The following is a 20420-nucleotide window of genomic DNA, read 5'->3' on the forward strand; positions in this document are numbered from 1 at the left end:
AATGAAAGAACCTCCTAAAAATGCTTACTTTTAAATGTTACTTTTATCATATATATATTAGCACATGTGTACAGTACAGAACACTTTAAAGACAAAAATCATTGTCTCCTTGAATGGGGAACATTAATCCAAACAATATTCACCGTTTCTGTGCTCAGTTTTTTTCAAACAACTTGTTGAAAATAAAGGTTCGACTAAAGACTTTTCTGAGGATAATCAAATTGTGTTGAACCGTTACTTGAGTTACAGCTTTTGCTTGAAAAATGGTTGGTAGAATGAGATTACATTAAGCCAAATTATCACAAGGTACAACACAGTTTCTTTAAGAATAAGGGCCAGAATTTCTCTAAATCTGCCCTGAATATCTACCCCTTTTGACGGGGTCAGCATTATACCGATTTTTGACATCAAAACATTCCTGATTTTTTCTTTGAGCTTTGAAAAATGCACAAATATTTCAGTTTGATTATTTAAGCTGGACCACCAAATTCAACTTCCACCCTGAGGGATCAGAATCTCATTCTTTGGTTTTGAAAAAGCCAATTTTTCAGATTTATTGTTGCATTATTGTAATATTTTTATTCTTGTCATCCTGTCAGATATGTTTTGGAAAAATTGGGCCCTGGGGTCATCGTTCCTAAGGCTTAAAACAATTGGGTGCTCACTGTCCATGTATTTTATTAGTGCTAAGCACACCTCATGTTGAGCAAAGCTATTGTGAAGCGTATCAAGCATATTGTGTAAGAATGTTACAGTGTATCAAGACTTGTTTGTCTCAGGTGTTGCAACAGGTCAGTATTAAAACAGTGTTTATTCCATAAAATTTCATCGTATTCTTCTGTTGAACGTTACTTATGAACCTTTAAACTGAAATGTATTGGAAAATTTAGACTTGCTCTCTATTTGTCATTCATGTAACACAGTGTCCTATTCAATTTGTGGTATTTTTGTTTCAAAATGTACGCTTGATTGTAGTCAAAACTGCAGCAAGCCAGGGCTTGTTTGTGTTTTGTGTTTGTTCTGATTCTCTGATTCTCTGCATAACCACTTCCACATTCCAACATTGTCTGACCATGAAATGAGTTTTTTTTTAAAGCATTATTATTTTTATACAAATAAAACAAAAGCTTTGAGATATGACCACTTGTACTTGTGTTCCTCTTTCTAAAATTGTTTCATAACATTGAACACTGAATTGGAGTTTTTGCAAACCACTTCTGGACAGCTGTTTATGATAGCAGTTGTTTTTCCTCTCAAAAATGTTTTTTCCTTCGTTTCTCCTCAAGTGAAGCTTCAGTCATATTTGAGACACACACATTAGTATTACCCCTTTGAAGAGTAGGTTTCTTTGTTTTTTTATTCCAGAATTCCAAGTCTGTTTTAGAACTCCATTGCTTTCGATTACCAGTAGTGATTGTTACATCAGCATTAGAATGCTCAGTTAAGAACATTCTAATCGCATATTTGTGATCTTACACATTAACAGGTTAGTTTTCTGGAGAAAACCAGATATAATACATGCACCTCATGCTTGAAGAATCTGTCTGTGAAACAATTAAAATCACAGCAAACATCCAGTAGCCTACATTTTCCTTACAAGACAAAGATAAATTTAAAATTGGGAAACTCAGTGGAAAAAAGTGGAGCAGTTAGCTTGTCCTGATCGTTCACAAACCCTCTTACGAATCTCACATGCTTGCCAGGTGTTCCCAGTCCTTTCCCAGTCCTGAACATGTTGGAAAGGTGAGTAGAGTTGAATTATGGATATGAAGTTGAAGTCCTGCATGTTGTGAGGTGGTGCATGCTCATGTTGCAGGCCGGTGTGCGCTCTCTCTCTCTCTCGGTGCAGCAGAACGGGGAGGGGCTTAGAGAGAAATGAAACTTACCCCCACCCCCCTTAAAGCAGTGGCCTCAGCCAGCACAGCTCAGCGCAGGGCGACGGTGCTCAGGCTTCATCCTGCACTCCGCTCTTTACCTGTGCACCTGCGCCCGCGGGGTCATGGCGCCTCCTCACCTCACCGTGCTCCTCCTGCTGCTCCTACCTGTGGGTAAGTCCTGCGGTGGGTTAGGGAGATCCGTGCGTAACCAGTGCATCGGATGTGAACCTGATCAGAGCGTCATTGGTTGATATTGCTCAGAACAGGGGAAGGGAGATTCTGGCAGTGCGTCCAGTTCTATTGTTCATTGGAATCTGGTTTAGGGTAGCATTGCATGGGTTAGATGCTGTGTGCTGCTTGAATTTTTTCACATGTCGAAATTGAGAGTGCAAATAGTGAAAAGACGTCCGCACATTCAGCCCAATTATGGCTCAGGTGCTACAAGAACAAAAATAGATTAATAAAGGAAGCACTTGGCACACTGAGTATATTGCAAATCTGGTTTAATTAGCTGAGCTTTCGATCAAAATGACCTTCTTCAGAGCATCAGCGCATTCAGAGAAATTGAGAGTGCAAAAAAAAAATCCTTGGGTCTGAGGCGGAATTTCTTTACTTTTGGGGTTTGGGATGACATTAAATCAAAGCTTTTGGAAAAAAACGATGCAATCCTAGCAATAATTTTGTGGAGTTGCTCATTAATCATTAACAGTTGATCAGATATAACAAGGCAACCTAACCAAAAACACAACATGCCAAAAGAAGCAACCAATGAACCAACATTTTGATATGCTTGTATAACTTTCAATTTGGTACAAAAAAGCTCTCTCTCTACTCTATCACTCTTTTGCTTATTTTAAAATTTGTACTTTAATTACATGTTATGAGTGCATACTGCAAAGCGTAATCACATTGACTAAACAAAGTACAAAAAGCCCCTTTATAGCATGCTGAAGTCCCTTAGTATGCAATAATAATATTTCCAGTGCTATTGTGTTATTGCTAATCTGTGTTGTTAGTTTTTCCATTAATGTTTGTCTGTGTCTGCATCTCTGTCCTGCAGTGCAGTGCACCCTCCTGGCACCTCTCAATGTCACCATTGTATCCTTCAACCTCGAGCACATTCTGCACTGGCTCCCAGCACCAGGGACGCCCGGCACAGCGCACTTCAGAGTGCACTTCTTGCACCTGAGGTAACGTTGGTCACATGATCTCCTGCAGGCCCGGAATATACGGTACAGGCTAGCTGGTCTGCCATAAATGTACCCCTGGCTGTTTGACCCTTTGATCATTGATTAGAGGGAGAAAACTATTATTGTTACTACAATGCATCAAAAACTGATGTGGTTTTGTCCAGGGATAGTGTCAGTGTGTCTCCCACGAGCGACAGTATCATAAATAATAGCTGTATAATGCACCTTATTTATTAATTGTTTCATAAATTGTATGTGGAAAATACCCCCCCAGTGAAGTGTCATGGAAGCCTGTCCCCTGGTGTTTGAAAGTGGACACAGAGACCTTGTCATGTGATGTGACGGACTCCTTCGTGGACTCCACCAGCTTCTACTTGGCCCGTGTGCAGGCCTTCGGCTCGGCTCGGAGATCCAACTGGACCCTCTCCGCCCATTTCAACCCCATACTGGACAGTGAGATGCTCCGCCTCTTTACTCACTTCCTCCTATTTCCCTTTACTCCTCTCTTTGTTTCCCTCTTCATTTCCAGAAACATGAAATGAAACTGAAATAATATCAAAACTCCAAAATGTATGTTGCCCATTAGGGACAAATTGTGGAAGTAGTTTCCAAAAGCCGTAATGCATAAAAAACCAACTAAACCCGTAAATGAGTGGGAATCCTTGATATATAGAAATAATGAAGAAAATAAAACAGAGCTTCTTCCCCTCCTTCTTTCACCATTTCATCATTCCATATTTTATTCCAGACTCACTTCTTCATCCGCACATCAAGAGCAACTATGGGGTGATGTTCTCAGAAGTTTTTGGGGGAAAATATTTTTTATTTTATTTGACCTCTGACCTCTGACCTCTCCCATGTGATAGCTGTCCTGGGACCGCCCCAGGTGTCGGTTTCAGGTTGCGGGAGCTGCCTGCGCCTGCAGATCGCACCCCCCACAGGCAGGGGACCGCAGCACCTTCTGTCTCGCCACCTGCTCTCCGAGTTCACTTGCTGGGTGCGCAGGAGTGGGGACCACACCCAGGTGAGAGGGTTGAAAATCCAGGGACAGTCTGATTGTAATGGAGAAAGTCCACTCGTGTACCGTTCATAACCCCACTGGTGATTATCATCAGGTGCTGAGAGACCACAGAAAACTGTGCCCTGTTCCTTTAGAGTCACAGGCTGTTTGTCTCTGTTTATACACCAGATGAGTCAATCAGTCTGGAAGTTTTTGTTTGCATAGTTGACTTGCCTTACCTGGCTTCTTGGGTCTAATTAAGTTATTGATTTTAAGTGGAAAACAAAAGCCAGCAGCAACCCTACAGCTACCTAGGACCACGGCTGGAAACACCTTATATATATATATGCCTATACTAACTATGCATAAATTGACCTCCAAAAGTAAGGGTACAGTAGAGTGAAAAATTTTAATTTTTGCTAAGAACTATATACTTATTTTGCTATATACATCTTTTATTTCATGGTATTTATATGTGTTTAGGTTTCACCATTTTCCTGTAAAAACTCTAGCTGTTTCTGTCAAATGATAAAACTCAAACAGATGTAAATACCATGAAAAAAATGTGTGTATTTTGTCTTGCATTCAACTTTTTATCTCAAATCTTTATGCCTTATGTGTATAAAAAAAGAAAACAAATTTCTCACTGCCGTTTCCAAAATTTCGGAGAGCACTGTATAGCATTATGTATAAGCTGTACTTTTGTGTTCACTAGGGTACCGAGTTGCCCTTATCGCATCAAAGGCTGCTGGTTTCATTCCCAGATGGGTTACACCCTTCTGTTGAACCCCTCAATCAAATGCTGATATATTGTGGCAATCACCCACCTGTGTGTTTGTGTGTGTGTGTGTGTGTGTGTGTGTTTGTGTGTGCTGGTGTGTGTATGTGCGTGCGTGTGTGTTTGTGTGTGTGTGTGTGTGCACGCATGTGCGTGTATAAAACCAAAATAAAACCACCATAACACCGACTGTGGGAAGAAATCAAAAGTGAGAACAATAATAACAGAGCTGTTACAAAGCGTAACCATGACAAAGAGCTGTAGGTGTCCACCCCTCCCCCTCTCTAAAACACACCGCTTATTTCTGAGAAAAGCTGTCCCAGGAAAAGCACCTACTGTATAAGTCACGCTGTGGCTGAAATGCTCCGGAAAAAAAAGGCGGTTCGAAAATAGATTTAAAACCCTGTTGTGTATAGTCATGCGTCAAGCATGTCACGCGATTCTTATAAAACAATGAGGTTTTCTCCTTACTGCTGTCAGTGACGGAACAGTTCGCGCACCTGTAGGCCGGTACTTCCCCGAGATGAAGATAAGCAGCGCATGCCTTAAAGGAAGTTCTCTCGCTCTGAGGAGAATTGTTTTGAAGCTTGCCGTGAAATGGGAGGATTTAGTCAGCCCACGCGTTCTCTGTCACTGCTCTCTTTACGCGCTTTCATTACTCATTACTCTAACATCCCAGTGCTACATACAAACTGAAAGTAAACTGCAGTGAGGCCTGCTTTTCTTATTTCCAAATGTAGCTGTGACACATATTTCAGGAAACCACCGTTGGAGGTTTTTTTTTTTTTCCGGGCACGGTGAATTTAAGCATAGTTACTGTACACCCAGCTGATGAGCAGTATTCTTGCAGCTGTTCAGTCTTCTGTGAAGCTCTATTTAGTCACATTTGTGCTTACAGTGGCTTCAGAAAGTTTTCAACCCCATTATTTATATAACAACCAGAAAATGACTGTGTAAGTGAAATTAACAGTGAGTGTTCATACCTTTGTATTAACAACTTGTATTGGGCGAGGTGTGTATCTTGAGAGATAACATTAAATACGCTAAAAAGTTCCACCTGTGTTGATTTCGAATCCACTTGTATTCAATTGCATGATCGGTAACTTATTTTTTTATAGAGCAATGCAAATGTACAACACAAAAAAGTGAAAAACTGAAAGGAGCAAGGCAAATCACTGCAGCCTTTCACAGAAGCAGTGACATCAATATAACTCAAACAAAATTTTGTTTAAAAAAAAACCAACAATAATTTTGTTATGCGTTTCCTTGACTTTGGGGGAAATGGGACATGACAAATAAAAAGTGGAGCTTTAATATCACCAACAGATGTAGACGAGTAGAAGTGTCCAAAAAGAATATGCTAAAGCTCATTGCCTACTAGCCTGTTTATGTTTTTTATCAGGGTAATAATGGAATATATTTACAGGGAGGGGACTGCAAAATACTTTGAATCAATTTCAGTAATGATATAGGAATGGTCTTGTATATCATTTTACAGCCTTTACATGTAACTTCCACTCTATGTTAATTGTTTTAGTCATAGGACAAAAGAGGCCCATCAGTTTCCTACAGGTCCTTCACAAAACAATGCCTTTTTCAAAGCAATTAGCCTTACAAAGATTTTCTATTTATGGCAACAGCCCTAAGTATTACATTATGTCATTACAAGTATTACACTGAGGAATTATGACAAAACAAAGTCACATCTTAACATAAATTTAAATCCAACTATCATATTAAAGATTGCACTGGGTATGTGATACCATAAAGACTGTGATTTCAATAATCACTGACATTTAGAGGTTTCACAGCAGATCGGCTAAGTCTTGTTGCCATGGAGAACCAAGTAACTGCCGGTGGAACTTCCAGATTACATTACATTACATTACAGGCATTTAGCAGACGCTCTTATCCAGAGCGACTTACACAACTTTTTTTTTTTTTTTTTTACATAGCATTTAACATTGTATCCATTTATACAGCTGGATATATACTGAAGCAATGCAGGTTAAGTACCTTGCTCAAGGGTACAACAGCAGTGTCCTTACCCGGGATTCGAACCTGAGACCTTTCGGTTACAAGCCCAGTTCCTTACCCACTGTGCTACACTCCGTCCAGATGAAGTTGCTAAGAGGCAAACATCAGGAGAAGTTAAAAAAAATTAGCAAAGCTTTTAAGCTTCATAGCAGCACTGTTGAGTCAGTTGTTACAAAATGCAAAAATACAGTACTTCCCAAGATCTAGTACTTCCCAGCACTACCAAGATCAGACCGTACAATGAAACAAGCAATGAGAAGGGCAGTTTTGTCAGAGAAGTGGTTCAAGAGGTCAGCAACAACACTTAACAGAGTTGAAAAGCTCATTGGTTGAAACTGCCCAGAGATCAGTAATCTCTTCAGCACTTCATAGAGTTGGTCTTTTGGAGTTTGACAAATGTCAGATTAAGAGCAAATTTGCGAGGAGGAATGGGCAAAATGTCCTTAATCTAAATGTGCAAAGCATTCATGGTGAGCATTCATGCATTTCTCTGAATTCATTTTTAAATTTTTTATTATTGCACACTGTACTGTACAGTGAGTGTATAGAGGTGTCACTGTAAAAGGGTCACTGGGTGGTCACTGCTAATTCTGGTCCTAGCTCTTGTTTTGGCACTGGTTATAGTTCTCTTCCAGTTCTAGTTCTCATTCTGGTGCTGTTGCTGGTTCTATTTCTGGTCCTGGTTTCCAGTTCTGGTTCTAGTTCTTGTTCTGGTTCCAGTTGTGGTTCTGGTTCTGGTTCTGGTTCTAGTTCTTGTTCTGGTTCCAGTTGTGGTTCTGGTTCTGGTTCTTGTTCTGGTTCTGGCACTGGTACTCTCTGCGGTCTCTCTGGGCTGTCTCCTCCGCAGTTCAGCCTGAGGGTTTTCTCGGAGGAGTTTCTGGTGGAGCACCTGGAGCCAGGCGTGGAGTACTGCGTCACCGCCGTCGTGACGGTGAACTTCAACACCCGTGCCGAGCCGTCTGAGCCACAGTGTGCCTACACTAGCCCCCCACCCATCGACACAGGTACAGAACAGCAAAGCACAGCACTGTAAGGCTTTGTGCGTTCCGCTCTTTTTCATCAGAGCAAAGTACATTTTTCAGTCCAAAATAAACTGGCAGAGAGTATTTTACTCTGATATTACAGTAGTACATTTGATCACTACTAGATTCATATAAACCCTCATGGAGTTACATTAACACTGAAAATATGTATTTGCATGTAGTTGCATATATGCTGATTTGTGATGGTTTACACTGTAGCTCTGTGCCACCTGCCAAGCAATCTCTATCATCTGCCTATAGTTTACAGATACATTTGTTTGAGAGGTATTTTGTACTTTTTTTTCTCTGACAGGGTACAGAGCAGAACAGCAGTTATAATTAGTTATAATTAGCTTCATTTTTGAGAAATTACAGAGGACACATAATTTCCTTTCAGAAGAGATAGGGAAAATAATATATAAAAAATGGCTCCATGATAAAAAGTGATCCTTGGCCTGGTTAAACTCAGAAATAGATTAACCTGAAAAATGCGGACAGCTGGATCACATTTTGGACATATAATGAACAGGAAAACAAGTTACCCGGATAAGGATTATTTTGGAATGCAGTATGATTGTTCTGGCTGTTCGTTTTGCTGGAGCCCCCCCCCCCCCCCCCCCCCCCCCGGCACTACTTTTTAGTACTTCTGAGTATTCCTTTGTCTCTTTTTTACTTCCCTCACAAAATCCCCATAGGGCTCATCCATGACCAGTGTTTCCAGAGACTAAGGAATAATCAGAAGTGTTAACAAGCTGGAACTGATCACCAGTCTGTGCGTTCCAGCCCTAGGCTGTGAAATGAAATGATTTTACAAGCTAAAACTAAGCCTGGTTCAGTTTTTAAAGCTGCTGTCTCCTGATGCCCTCTGCAGCCACTATCCTGCTGATTGCATTGTGTGTGGCCTGCCTCCTGGGGGTGCTGTTCTGTGGCTTCTTCCTCTCCAGCAGGAGTGCACTCTCTCTCCCAAAAACTCTGCCTCAGATACTGGTAATTATGTACACTTGGCTGAACATAGCACTTTAACCCAGTGAACTCATAGGGTGTTAGACATCCAGCTGAGATTCTCAGTTCTGGTGTGTGGAGCTTCTTTGTCTTTCTTATAATGTGTTGCCCACAGCTGAACACAATGCTCTGTGTGGTCTGACAAAGGCACTGTGTAACGTCTGTCTCATGTCTCTTCCTGAAGCTGTCCATACCGTCCTTAGTACAGAACCCTCGAACGGCTGCCCCAGAGCACTTCTCCCTGGTCACCATCCTCCCGCTAGAGCCCAAAAACTGCCCCTCTGCCTGGGCCAAACTGGGCCCCAATGCAGATCAGGAGGAAGAGGAGGAGGAGGATGATGATGATGATAATGATGAAAAGGAAAGTTATGGACATATGGTCTGGGAGGCCAGCTCAGAGCCCTGCAATGATGGCCTGTTGGATCCACAGTGCTCTCAATTGGAGAAGTGACTCACCTGTTATTGCTGTTGTGATTTTCCCTTTCCCTCTGTGTGCTTTTCACTTTCCTTTTCAAATAAGACATTCTCTTGGTCAGCTATGCACGTTTTTTTTCCATTTAAAAAATCTTAAACTGCTGCATTGTTTTTTTTCAGTATGCTATACAGCAGCGCTGTAAATACAATATTTGATATTTGTTGTAACAGCCGATTTGACTTCGGTTGTTAAAACAGTGTGTGGTACAATGAAAAACTGAAAATACATTTTTTTTATTTACAGTCCTAGGGTTGTGTCTTTCTTTAAAAAACGTGGTTTTAAATCATTTTAGATATCTTATTCCACCACACAGGTATTGCAGGTCCGTGGAGGCGTGGCTGTAAACTTTCCCGAAAGATTCTCTAAAGTAACGAGATGTATTTTCTTTCGTGTAGTGAAACTTACTTTACTACAATCGTGTTGCTAACCGGAACTCTCTAATTCGGATACATTTTTCTAGCCACCGGAACTTCTTAGGCGAAATAGAAAGTATTTTTCACAATGACGGATTGGAGTTTCGTTTTCCGTTAAACCCGCCCACACGAAGATGTCCAGTTTTCATTCGAACTCCTCGTCCTACAAGGAAATAAGACAATTATTGTCACGAAACCTCTGCTGTAGCCTACCATGGACTGTGCCGAGAGGATTATGGTTTCATGGATAATATGTGTTCTCACAGCGTTGTGTACCATATCAGGTTGGTATTTTAATATGCTTTTATGACAATTTAGGCTACATGTAATTTAGAGCTTAATGTTTCCCATTAAAAATAGTCGCGTAAAGTCGTTTTACGAGGAAAACACGCCATTTTCTAACATTCAATTTTAGGAACTTGAATCCTCATCTTTCACCGTGGTCTGTTTTGTTTTATACATTAGTGTGCAGTACAAAATCCTTTTTAAGAGCAAAGTGGCTTTGTGTGATATTTTTGTCTAGAACCCGGTAATTCAGCGTTCGTAATAGAGCTATGACACTCTTTAATGGAGATGTGCTGTCCTTAATGGCTGGTGATATTGTTTGCCATTTTCCCAATTTGCTCTTTTTTATTTAAGAAAAATGTAGAGGCTGTTTTTACCAAGTCAATATCCCTCTCTCACTCTCCCTCCGAGTGCGTGAGCGTGCTCACATGCATAGTTCAAATGACGTAGCAGCCCCCCCTACCTCAGAGAGATATAGGCCTGTAGAAAGTCCCCAAGTTGGGCAAGGTTACGTATCTGGAAAAAAAAATACGTAAGTCAATGTAGGCTGTAACTAACTCTGAAATGAATACACAACTGAAGACATTTTTTCGTCGAGAACATTATCGTAAAATGCAACCCAGCCCCTAACACAATATTTACAGTCATTTTACAGGTGAAGTAGCAATTGCTTGATAAACACAATAGGCTACTTAAAATCCTTTGTTCTGCCAAGGACATATTAGCTTGTTTTAAGTTACTTTTTGTTTGACTGGTGAAACTGTCTCTTCCCACATTGGCAAATCTTGAAATGGATAAAATTCAGACCTCATTGGTAATCTTGTTGTCTTATTTAACTAGAAAGTAATAGAAATAAGATTTTAAGCGCCAATATAAGACTAAAATACTTCACTGGTTTTTGCAGTGTACTTTCTATATTGGTGTTTCCATCCATGCACTATTACAGTGTACATACAGTACATGCTGCGAGTCGCATCGAGTATCAGCGCATTAAGGGAATAGTCTTTGTCAGGGTTTCATCCGTTGACATGTCACAGGTGCATTGGAGTTCATGCGCTCGTAATGAAGCCGCACTGGTTCTGCTGTGCTGGTGTGGGTAGCAGTGCTAATGACAGTAGGTCTATAACTACAGTCGCATACCCGTGCTAATGATAGCCACTGCATTGCTGGTCATTGTAACTGTTTAACTGACTCTCCTAACCTCGCAGTGGTGCTGGCCAGTGTGCCCCAACCCGAAAATGTGAGGGTGACCTCCATCAATATGGATGTAGTCCTGGAGTGGGATCCCCCCCAGCCCTCATCTGGCAACCTCACTTACACGGCGGGGTTCACGCCGGAGTACCGGTGAGTCGAAAGAGAGAGATATAATGATAATTTATTAAGTTGCACTTGCACTTATAGGGTAAATTTATAAGTGTTTATTTATGTATATGCCCAATTGTATTTGAGCATTTGTATGTATACGTGTATATGTATAAGAATATGTGTGTGTATATATGCATGCCTATGTATATTACACTCTATTGTATGTGCGTTGTGGTATGTATGTACTTATGTGTGTATATGTTTATGCGTATATGCATGTATGTGCGTACATACATGCATATACGCATATATATATATATATATATATATATATATATATATATATACTGTTCACTACATGGCCAAAAGTATGTGGACATCCAAACATCACACCCAAATGTGCTTGATGAACATCTCACCCAAACTATGGGCATTAATATGAAGTTGGTCCCCCATTTGCTGCTATAACAGCCTCCACTCTTCTGGGAAGGCTTTCCACTAGATTTTGTAACATGGCTGCAGGGATTCGCTTCCATTCAGTCTCAAGAGCATTAGTAAGGTCGGGCACTGATGTTGGGCTATTCATCCCAACAAGTGTTTGATGAAGTTGAGGGTCAGAGCTCTGTGCAGGCATTGTCATGCTGAAACAGGAAAAGGCCATCCCCAAACTGTTGCCACAAAGCTGGAAGCACACAATTCTCTATGACATTGTAAGGTGTAGCATGAAGATTTCCGTTCATGGAACTAAGAGGCCTAGCCCAAACCATGAAAAACAGGCCCAGGCCATTATTCCTCCTCCAGCAAACTTTACGGTTGGCACTATGCATTCAGGCAGGCAGTGTTCTCCTGGCATTCGCAAAACCCAGATTCGTCTGTCAGACTGCCAGATAGTGAAGCATGACTCCAGAGAATGCATTTCCACTGCACCAGTGGAATGGTGGTGTGCTGTACACCACTCCAGCCGAAGCTTGGCATGCTGATCTTAGAATTGCGTACGACTGCTCGGCCATGGAAACCCATTTCATGAAGCTCCCGGCGGATAGGTTCTTGTGCTGATGTTGCTTCCAGAGGCAGTCTGGAACTTGGTAGTGAGTGTTACACCCGAGGACAGATGATTTTTGCGCGATACATGCTTCAGCACTCATCGGTCCTGTGACTTGTTGGAAAGGTGCCATCCTATGACAGTCCCACGTTGAAAGTCACTGTGCTCTTCAGTACGGTCCATTCTACTGCCAAAGTTTGTCTACAGAGATTGCGTGGGTGTATGCTTGATTTTATGTACCTGTTTGCTGTGGGTGTGGCTGAAGTAGCCGAACCCACTAATTAGAAGTGCTGTCCGCATACTTTTGACCATGTAGTGTGAATGTATTTATATATATATATATATATGTGTGTGTGTGTGTATATGTAAATATATGTATCTACATATATATATGTGTGTGTTTTTGTGTATGTATGTGTGTATAATGTTTGCACATGTGTGTTTAGATATGTGTATATACATGAGTATATAGAATTTTTTATCAACTTTCAATAATTTTTTTTATGTCTGTAAAATTGTTTACTATGCTTTGATAACACAAAGTTATTTCTCATGCCAATAAAGCTCAATTTGAATTGAAATGAGAGAGGGAGGGATGGAAATTGCTAATATGATTAGCCATACAGGTCTGCATATGTAAGAGCCCAGTCTCAAGAAATATACCTTAAATGTAAAGTTACCTGTTCACAAAATCTGTTCAGGAAGACACAAACAGAGTTGAGTATGAAGCTGTGAACAGTAGATGTTCCCTAGCTTGGTGATGCGGGTCGTCTGGCAAACAGGGGGTTTCTTGTAGCTTTGGGCTACAGTAGCATTAGCTGAGTAGATACTAGAGACTGGGATTCCAGGAAACCAGGTGAGCTTCCCCTCTGCTGGGAAGGGCCCACCCACAGAGCAACGTTTCATACCAGAGCTGTGAAAAAACAGCCATTCTGCCACACACACACACCCCACACACACACACACATAGCACATTCATCCAGAAGACAGTGTGGATGAATAAAAAGTATAATAGAAGTCCTCGCTGCATTGTTACTGGAACACTGGAACACTGGAACACTGGAACACTGGAACACGGAACTGGACATCACACAAAATCTCCATCTAGTGGACAAAACTTCTTGTATATTTTTTAAGTATTTCTAGATTTACTTTGCCTCACAGCTTAAGAATGTAATTTATTATTTATGTATTATTTATTCATTTATATTTATGATATGGTATACTTGTCCAAGGTGATTTTCAAGGCCCTGGTGAGACAGTATTTTTTACAAGAGCTGCAGTGAAGGGCACAGGTCTAGGATAACAGCACACTAGCAGTAAAGATTAAAATCAGTTTGGTGTTACACATGTTTGCAGCACTTAAAAAGATCATAAAAGCTTCTTCTTGTATTCAGTTGGAGGGCAGTTACAGTCTAGGTGTTGTGAGGGGAAACGAGGCTCCTAACCAAAGGTGCTTTAAATTAGCACTGTCTGTTTGTAAAGGAGGTCCCAGCCTTGATAAAGCAAGGTATGAAGTACAACACTTCATTCTGAATTGCTGCAGTAAATATTAGCCTGTGGAAAATGCCAAAATAAGATATTAGGCATATTTCATATTTTTGTTTATGTATATTTTAGATTATGTTGACAGCATTTGTGTGTGGTAAAGGATGTTTTAGGAGTTTTGAGAAGTTTATGGTGACCTGTTGGCTTTACAATGGCAAGTATAGGGCATTCAGGTTCATGGTCTGCAACAAGAAAATACACTTTGTGTAACTCCAAAACAGCTGCTGCAGTGGTTTTATAACTGCAGAGGTTGTATGTATGTACTATATAACCAGATTATTTTTCAGAAAAACTTAGCTTAATATTATTTTTGTTTGGAACTATTTCTTATGCCATATGAAACCTCTAAAATCAATGCCTTTAAGGAAAGAAGTCCCGGCACAACATGAAAAGTGATACTTATGTTTGTTTTCTGTGGAACTTTTGTTAGTATGAGTGGAGAAAAGGGATATGGAACCCTGAGGAGCTCCGCCTCCATACATAAATCTGTTCATAACCTCTCTATGCCATCTCATAACTGCTCAGCGCACCCGTCCACATCTCACGTCTACTGAATTTTAATACATACTATCCCCAGTCCACAACATGTATCATATCATCCCCAGTTATTTACACGCGCATTTCATTCAGTCCGGAATGTGGGTTTGCCTATGGCTTTCAATCAGGTTCCTGTAATGAGGAGGCCTGACGACAGAGGTGCCCTGTGGGGGGCGCTGTGACACAGTTTATGTCACCAGACCTTGGTCTGGCCTTCTGTTCACCACATGGCTCCTTCTGGGTTCTGGTTTCTCCAAACAGATAGCCATCGGCAAAGGTCGCTCGACTCGCTTGAATGGAACAGACCACGAGGCAGTCCCAGCTGATGGTAGTTTTGATTCCTGCTGTTTCATAGTCCCGGATATTTGTTGTTTCAACAGTCTAGGGCTGTGTTGATTTGGGTGTGAGACACTTTGTGGTCCCCAGCATATAACATTGCACCTTATGTTTTATATTTATTTGAATAAACACTGTTAATCAGTTCATATGTACAGCCTCTGTAAAAGTAACGTTGCTGTTTCCAAATTTGGTGACCCTCAGTTCCACTGGCTTATGCTCAGTTCAGTAAAACTATACTGAGGAAACTGGGCACTGCCGTACTGTACCTGTGACGTAGGTGGCTGATTCAGGTGTAATGATGGAAGAAACAAAGGTTGTAATTACAGGTCAATTACAAAAGAGGAGGGAGTTTCACAGCTGTTTGGGGAAATGCCTCCTGGGAGCTGTGGGCCTCAGCTGAACACCTGAAGGCCAATCAAACAGCCTTTAACCATTGTTAATTGTTGTTCACGCTCTGCTGTTCCTTAACCTGTTTTTCTGTGTGTGCAGTTCTGTCAGTGGCCTGAGGATCGTGTGTCAGAACCAATCGGAGAGGAGCTGTGACTTCACTGATCATCTGTCCAATTTTGGAATCTACACATTCTACGTGAGGGCGGAGTTTCAGACAGAGACCTCCCACTGGGTGAACGCTTCGGAGTTCGCCATAGACAAAGACAGTAAGTGAGCATTCTTACTGCCAGTGTCACACCCATGTCATGGGTATGACATGTACTGTGTAAAAAGAAGTGGAAGGAATGGGGCGGGAGACTCAGATGTTTTACTGAAACATACATAATTGATCTGCTAATCGGTGCAGTTCCCCACACAGCCATTCTGTTCTAGTGCATCACATAGGCCTGTCCCCAGTGGTAAGAATGATTTAAAATGACCTGCCACACTACTGTTGCCATTCAGCGACTGGGAGTGCATCACTCTAATAGGCCTATATTATGTTCAGGAAGTTCTCCAAGTTCTCTGAAAAGGATATTTCTGTTTTCCCCGTTATACCAGTGATTCATAATCTTCTCTTTAGAAGTAACACTCGTAAAACCCAGGGACACCCCCGACAATTACACGGCTTGAGCCACATCTGACCCAGAGACAAAGGTTAAGATACAATGCCTTTACACATCGAGGAATTACCACATTTTGGATTACCACAACCATCTGCACTTACTTTATTTGTGTCGCCCACTGGATTTGGTCAGCAAGATTTCAAAATTTTCTGTAACTGACTTCCTGTGGTTCTGTTGACAGCCCTGATTGGAGCTCCCACAGTGAGGTTGTCATCCAAGGCGGGTAACTTGGAGGTGGACATCCAAGACCCTGTGACAAGAAATCCAGGAGGTCTGAGGACTGTCTATGACCATGTGTGCTTCAATGTCAGATATTGGGAAAAAAACAAGATGGAAAATGTAAGTCCAGTTGTTTGTACAGTCTTGGGTCTGGGAGGTCACTCTAAATCCTTCCAGTACAACCCCTTCTTGGTGTAAATGTCAAACTCCTACTGAATGATGGCTGGTAACTTTCATATTTTGATTGCGAGCTGTAAAGTAAGAAACCCACTCTTAACCATGAAAGGATTAGAGGAGCCAAAAGCCTAGGTTTGAGGCACGAGAACGTGTGACCTTCTCCACCCAGGCAAAGCAGAAGCACTGTCGCACATCGGCTTGTCTGTGGAGTGGCTGAGGAAATGCAGCTAATGTAATCCTGGGCTTGCTATTTATTGTGCCTCTTGTGGTCTCCCTCACCCCCCCTCCAGGCCACTGTGCTGAACTGCGAGCAGCAGAACAGCTTGGTCCTGTCTTCTGAACTGAAGCCCAGGACCAGGTACTGTGTGCAGGCCCAGGTGTACATTCCCAGTTATGAGAAGACCAGCGACTTTAGTCGGGTGATGTGTGAGACCATCACAGATGGTGAGCCTCCTCCCTCTTCCACCTCTTCTTCTTCCTCTTTTCCCCACCTTCTCCACCTTCATCTACCTTCTCTTTATCTTTCTTTCCCTGGTCTTGCTTGTTTTTTCCCCTCATTTACTGTGCTTGATATATGGTATATTGCTTGGTAGTATGCTTGATGGTAGGTTAGCCCTCTTATATTAAGACTAGCTCAAACCAGTTTGCATTAGTAGCATTATTTCTTATCACTGCTGTTGTTTCTGCTGGTAGCTAACAGTGTCCAAGGCAGGAGACAGGTCTAGGAAGATGAGGACAGAAGAGAGTGAGGCAGCTCAAGCGGTAAGGAGGGCTTTGGTGACAGAAGGAGCACGGTCTCTGTGGTGTGGACAGCCTTGATGCCAGGCTCGTTGGGGTTCAGCACATTCTTCGGAGAAGGAAGTTCAGGAAGTTGATTAGAAACGGCACGTTCAGGGACTTTTAAAAAATGGAAGTGGCATAGGTCTGTAGTTTTTGACATGATGTTGAGTTGAGGGAAGGCTTCTTGTTCTTGAGAAGCGCAGTAACTCTTGCTAATTTGAGGCCAGTCGGAACACAGCCAGGTGTCAGAGAGAAGTTGATGATGGTAGTGAGGACAGGAAGCAGGCCTGTAGCGATAGTCTGGAGGAAGCAGGAATCAGCTCGAGAGGGCTGGTGATGGGTTGGCTCATGGAGACTAACTTCAGGACTTCCTCTGGGGAAATAGGAGATAGAGACATTAAGCAAGAGTCAAAAAGGTTCAGTCAGGGTGGATATGGGAGGGGCTTGGGGGAAGCTTGGAATAAGTAGCCTCGGACATCGTTGACCTTCTCAAAGTAGGAAACAAATCCTTGACAGAAAGAGAGGAGGTAGGAGAAGGTGGAGGTACTGAGTGAGACGAGGCTGCCGCAGTAGGGAAGCTGAGGCCAAGATATGTTACTTCTAACGAGTCCAAACTGTTAACAGGTGTGCTGAAGGTAACAAGCTTATTATGTTGCTGGTGGAGGGCTTTGTGCTTAGCAGCCCTGTCAGTTAACAAAATACAGTTAGTCGATTGACACTGGCTTACATGGTGTCATGTACTACCTACACTCCCACGAGGTTCTTGCTTAACACGCTTGAAAAAAACCATTCTAAAGCACAAAGAATAAATCCAGCACTAGTCAAAAAGCTATTTATCCAATCCTGATGACAGAAGTACCAGTCACTAAGGAGCAGATTATCAGTCACCTAACAGACACACTTCAGCTTGCAGGGACACTTCATGTTACACATGTTGTAGTAAATGTTTTATAACACTGTTCTTCGTGTCTGGCTGGTTTGTTCTCCAGGGAGAGCAGAGCCATGGCTTATCGTGACAGTCATGGTGTGCAGTCTGTTGGTGATGGCGGTGACCGTCTTACTGCTCTTCCTCATTGGCTGGTATGGCTACAAAGGGATTAAGTTCATGTTTCCCAAAGCAAAGCTGCCCGAGCACTTCAAGCAGGTCTGTATCATAGCGGTGTGTGTATGTGTGTGTGTCTGTGTGTGCGCATGTGTGTGTTTGTGTGTGTGTGCGTGTGCATGTGCGCACGTCCACATGTCCATATGCTCGTGCTCTGTCACATACACACGTTAATATGGTTGCTAGATATTTATTAGGTTTTATGCGTGTGTGTGTTTATATGTGAGTATGTCTGTATAAGAAAAACATCTCATGAAGTTTGTTTGATGAATGTTAGGTATTAGTGTTGATTATTTTTGAATTAACTGACTGACTGACTGCCCTACCCCTCACAGTACTTGGTCGAGCCCCCCCACTCCTACATCTTCTTGGCCATGCAGAACAGCTCCCAGCCGGAGGAGAAGTGTCACGAGGTCTGCATCCTGTCAGAGCTGACAGAGGGCACGGAATCAGAGGGAACCCCTCTATAACCCCCACGGAGGGGACTGTGTGGAGAGAGGATGAGCTGGGGAGGGAAGGAGGCAGAGCAAAAGACCGGGAGAATGAGGTTCCATGAATCCAAAAATGTGAAGAGCAACACATTATGCTGTCGCCCACTGATTTGAGCCAATCGTTGTCTTTTGCTGAGGAGGACATAATTTAATTGGTTTAGACCAGTCATTAATTGGCAGCTCATTGTAGGTCCACCCATTATGTAGCTCATGAAAACTCACTTTCCCATCCCTACCGGCAGAAGGGTCTGGATCGGGGGAGGTCAAGGTCGGAGTATACTTTCTGTGAAATAGAACTTTGGCAGGTTTGTACAAATTGAATGAAAAATGATACGTTTGTGGAGAAAACAAAACTCCGCATTGACTTCTGCCACCGCAGTATGCACATCCCCGCTGGACGAACTAGCTGAGATGTTAAAACACCAACCTACTGATTTCCTGCAATTGGTCTGAAATATCACATGGGTGGCTGCATTCCATCTCCCCCACGAGCAGACACACACGCCATCTTCTCTTTTTCGTTTCTTTTGTTGCAGCACTAAAGAAACTAAAGCGACTTTGAAATCATCGCCGTCCATTTGTCAAAGCTTCTCCTCCTTTACAACCACAGAATATGAATTTGTGCCCCGCGCCCCCCCCCTCCCCCCACTGAACGAACAATTTGAACAAATTTTTGCACACATTTTTATGCGACACTGTGTTCGGCTCTGCTTCTCTTTTGGCTGAGTTCACCTTCTTATCAAGTATACTCCCCCTTCTGAAGAAGTAGGGTCTGTTTGGTCTGTATAATTAAAAATGAAGTCTGGGTCTGAAGTCTGGCTTTATGGACCAATCAGCTCAAACAATGCACTTCAATGTCCTGTTTACTGTACAGAAATTTATGGATAATTTATATAGACTTTTTTCCATCATGTTGTTTGTTGTGTGTGTGTGTTGTTCTGGCTGGTGCATTATTGTTTTTTAAATAAATTCTGGCTGGTGTCTTTATCATTTCCTGGTGATGATTGGCGACTGAAATGAACTTGGCACCCTGTAATTTGTCCTGACACCTTGAGGGTCAGGAGCCCCCCCCCCCCCCATATTTGCCGTGGCCCCACCTCCACGTGGCAGCTGAGCCACAGGCCCCTCGATTGGCCGGCTGACTGCGTGCCAACTGAACATGTGACTAGACCACTGTAAAGGAGACAGAATACTGTTTCTTGTTTCAATGAGGAATGTTGCTGGAGTCACCCAGACATAAATTTATATGAGCAAGACTGCAAGTTTCAATATGATTTTAGACTCATTTCTGATATTGCCATGCTGGGGAGGTGAGATTTTCTTTATTTATTTGATTTACATTTTCTTTAGCATAATTAGCATGATAGTTTCAGTTCAGCCAGTCTTTGCTGTATGGAGAGCAGTATCATGATTTGCATGGGTGAACTTTGGTCATCCGTATGTATGCCATATTTGACTATCATGGAATAGGATCTTTTCATTTTAAAAGTTGCAAAAAAATGCATTCCAATATCCAAAACACATATATATGTTTATATATATATATGTCGCAAAACATTTATACTACTGTCTTGCTACTAAATGCTATTCAGGTAATAAAAGGCCTATGATCTGCTGTCTTGCCACTGAAGATTGTATTGGTCCTAACAAGGTATAAACCAGTTTAACCACTAAAAGCAACACAAGTAGAAGGAAGACAGGCCACTGTTTACCACTAAAATGATAAAAGTATAACCAAGGTGTGGT

The 20420-nt window shown here is 42.0% G+C and overlaps 2 protein-coding genes across 2 annotated transcripts; both read left to right on the top strand.

Moving 5' to 3' along the window:
• Positions 1 to 1894: 1894 nt before the first annotated feature.
• LOC118224345 (interferon alpha/beta receptor 2-like) lies at positions 1895 to 9623 on the top strand. Its single transcript, XM_035411793.1, has 7 exons — positions 1895 to 2048; positions 2938 to 3067; positions 3342 to 3520; positions 3934 to 4091; positions 7730 to 7886; positions 8776 to 8891; positions 9091 to 9623. Exons 1-7 carry the CDS (start codon positions 2000 to 2002, stop codon positions 9355 to 9357), a joined length of 1056 nt encoding a protein of 351 aa, XP_035267684.1. The 5' UTR covers positions 1895 to 1999; the 3' UTR covers positions 9358 to 9623.
• A 275-nt stretch (positions 9624 to 9898) lies between these two features.
• Positions 9899 to 19665, top strand: LOC118224346 (interleukin-10 receptor subunit beta-like). The gene is made up of 7 exons (XM_035411794.1): positions 9899 to 10078; positions 11288 to 11423; positions 15340 to 15506; positions 16087 to 16244; positions 16592 to 16745; positions 18071 to 18225; positions 18519 to 19665. Exons 1-7 carry the CDS (start codon positions 10009 to 10011, stop codon positions 18651 to 18653), a joined length of 975 nt encoding a protein of 324 aa, XP_035267685.1. The 5' UTR covers positions 9899 to 10008; the 3' UTR covers positions 18654 to 19665.
• Positions 19666 to 20420: the final 755 nt, after the last annotated feature.

The sequence above is a fragment of the Anguilla anguilla genome, chromosome 3 (assembly GCF_013347855.1).
Source record: "Anguilla anguilla isolate fAngAng1 chromosome 3, fAngAng1.pri, whole genome shotgun sequence".
NCBI classification, from domain to species: Eukaryota; Metazoa; Chordata; class Actinopteri; order Anguilliformes; family Anguillidae; genus Anguilla; species Anguilla anguilla.

Excerpts from the sequence above, each read along its gene's own strand:
- LOC118224345 (XM_035411793.1), top strand. The coding sequence starts at position 2,000 with ATGGCGCCTCCTCACCTCACCGTGCTCCTCCTGCTGCTCCTACCTGTG. Across the intron at positions 7,887-8,775 it reads CCCCCCACCCATCGACACAG|CCACTATCCTGCTGATTGCA; the intron begins GTACAGAACAGC and ends TGCCCTCTGCAG. Across the intron at positions 8,892-9,090 it reads AAACTCTGCCTCAGATACTG|CTGTCCATACCGTCCTTAGT; the intron begins GTAATTATGTAC and ends CTCTTCCTGAAG.
- LOC118224346 (XM_035411794.1), top strand. The coding sequence starts at position 10,009 with ATGGACTGTGCCGAGAGGATTATGGTTTCATGGATAATATGTGTTCTC. Across the intron at positions 16,746-18,070 it reads GTGTGAGACCATCACAGATG|GGAGAGCAGAGCCATGGCTT; the intron begins GTGAGCCTCCTC and ends TTTGTTCTCCAG. Across the intron at positions 18,226-18,518 it reads TGCCCGAGCACTTCAAGCAG|TACTTGGTCGAGCCCCCCCA; the intron begins GTCTGTATCATA and ends TACCCCTCACAG.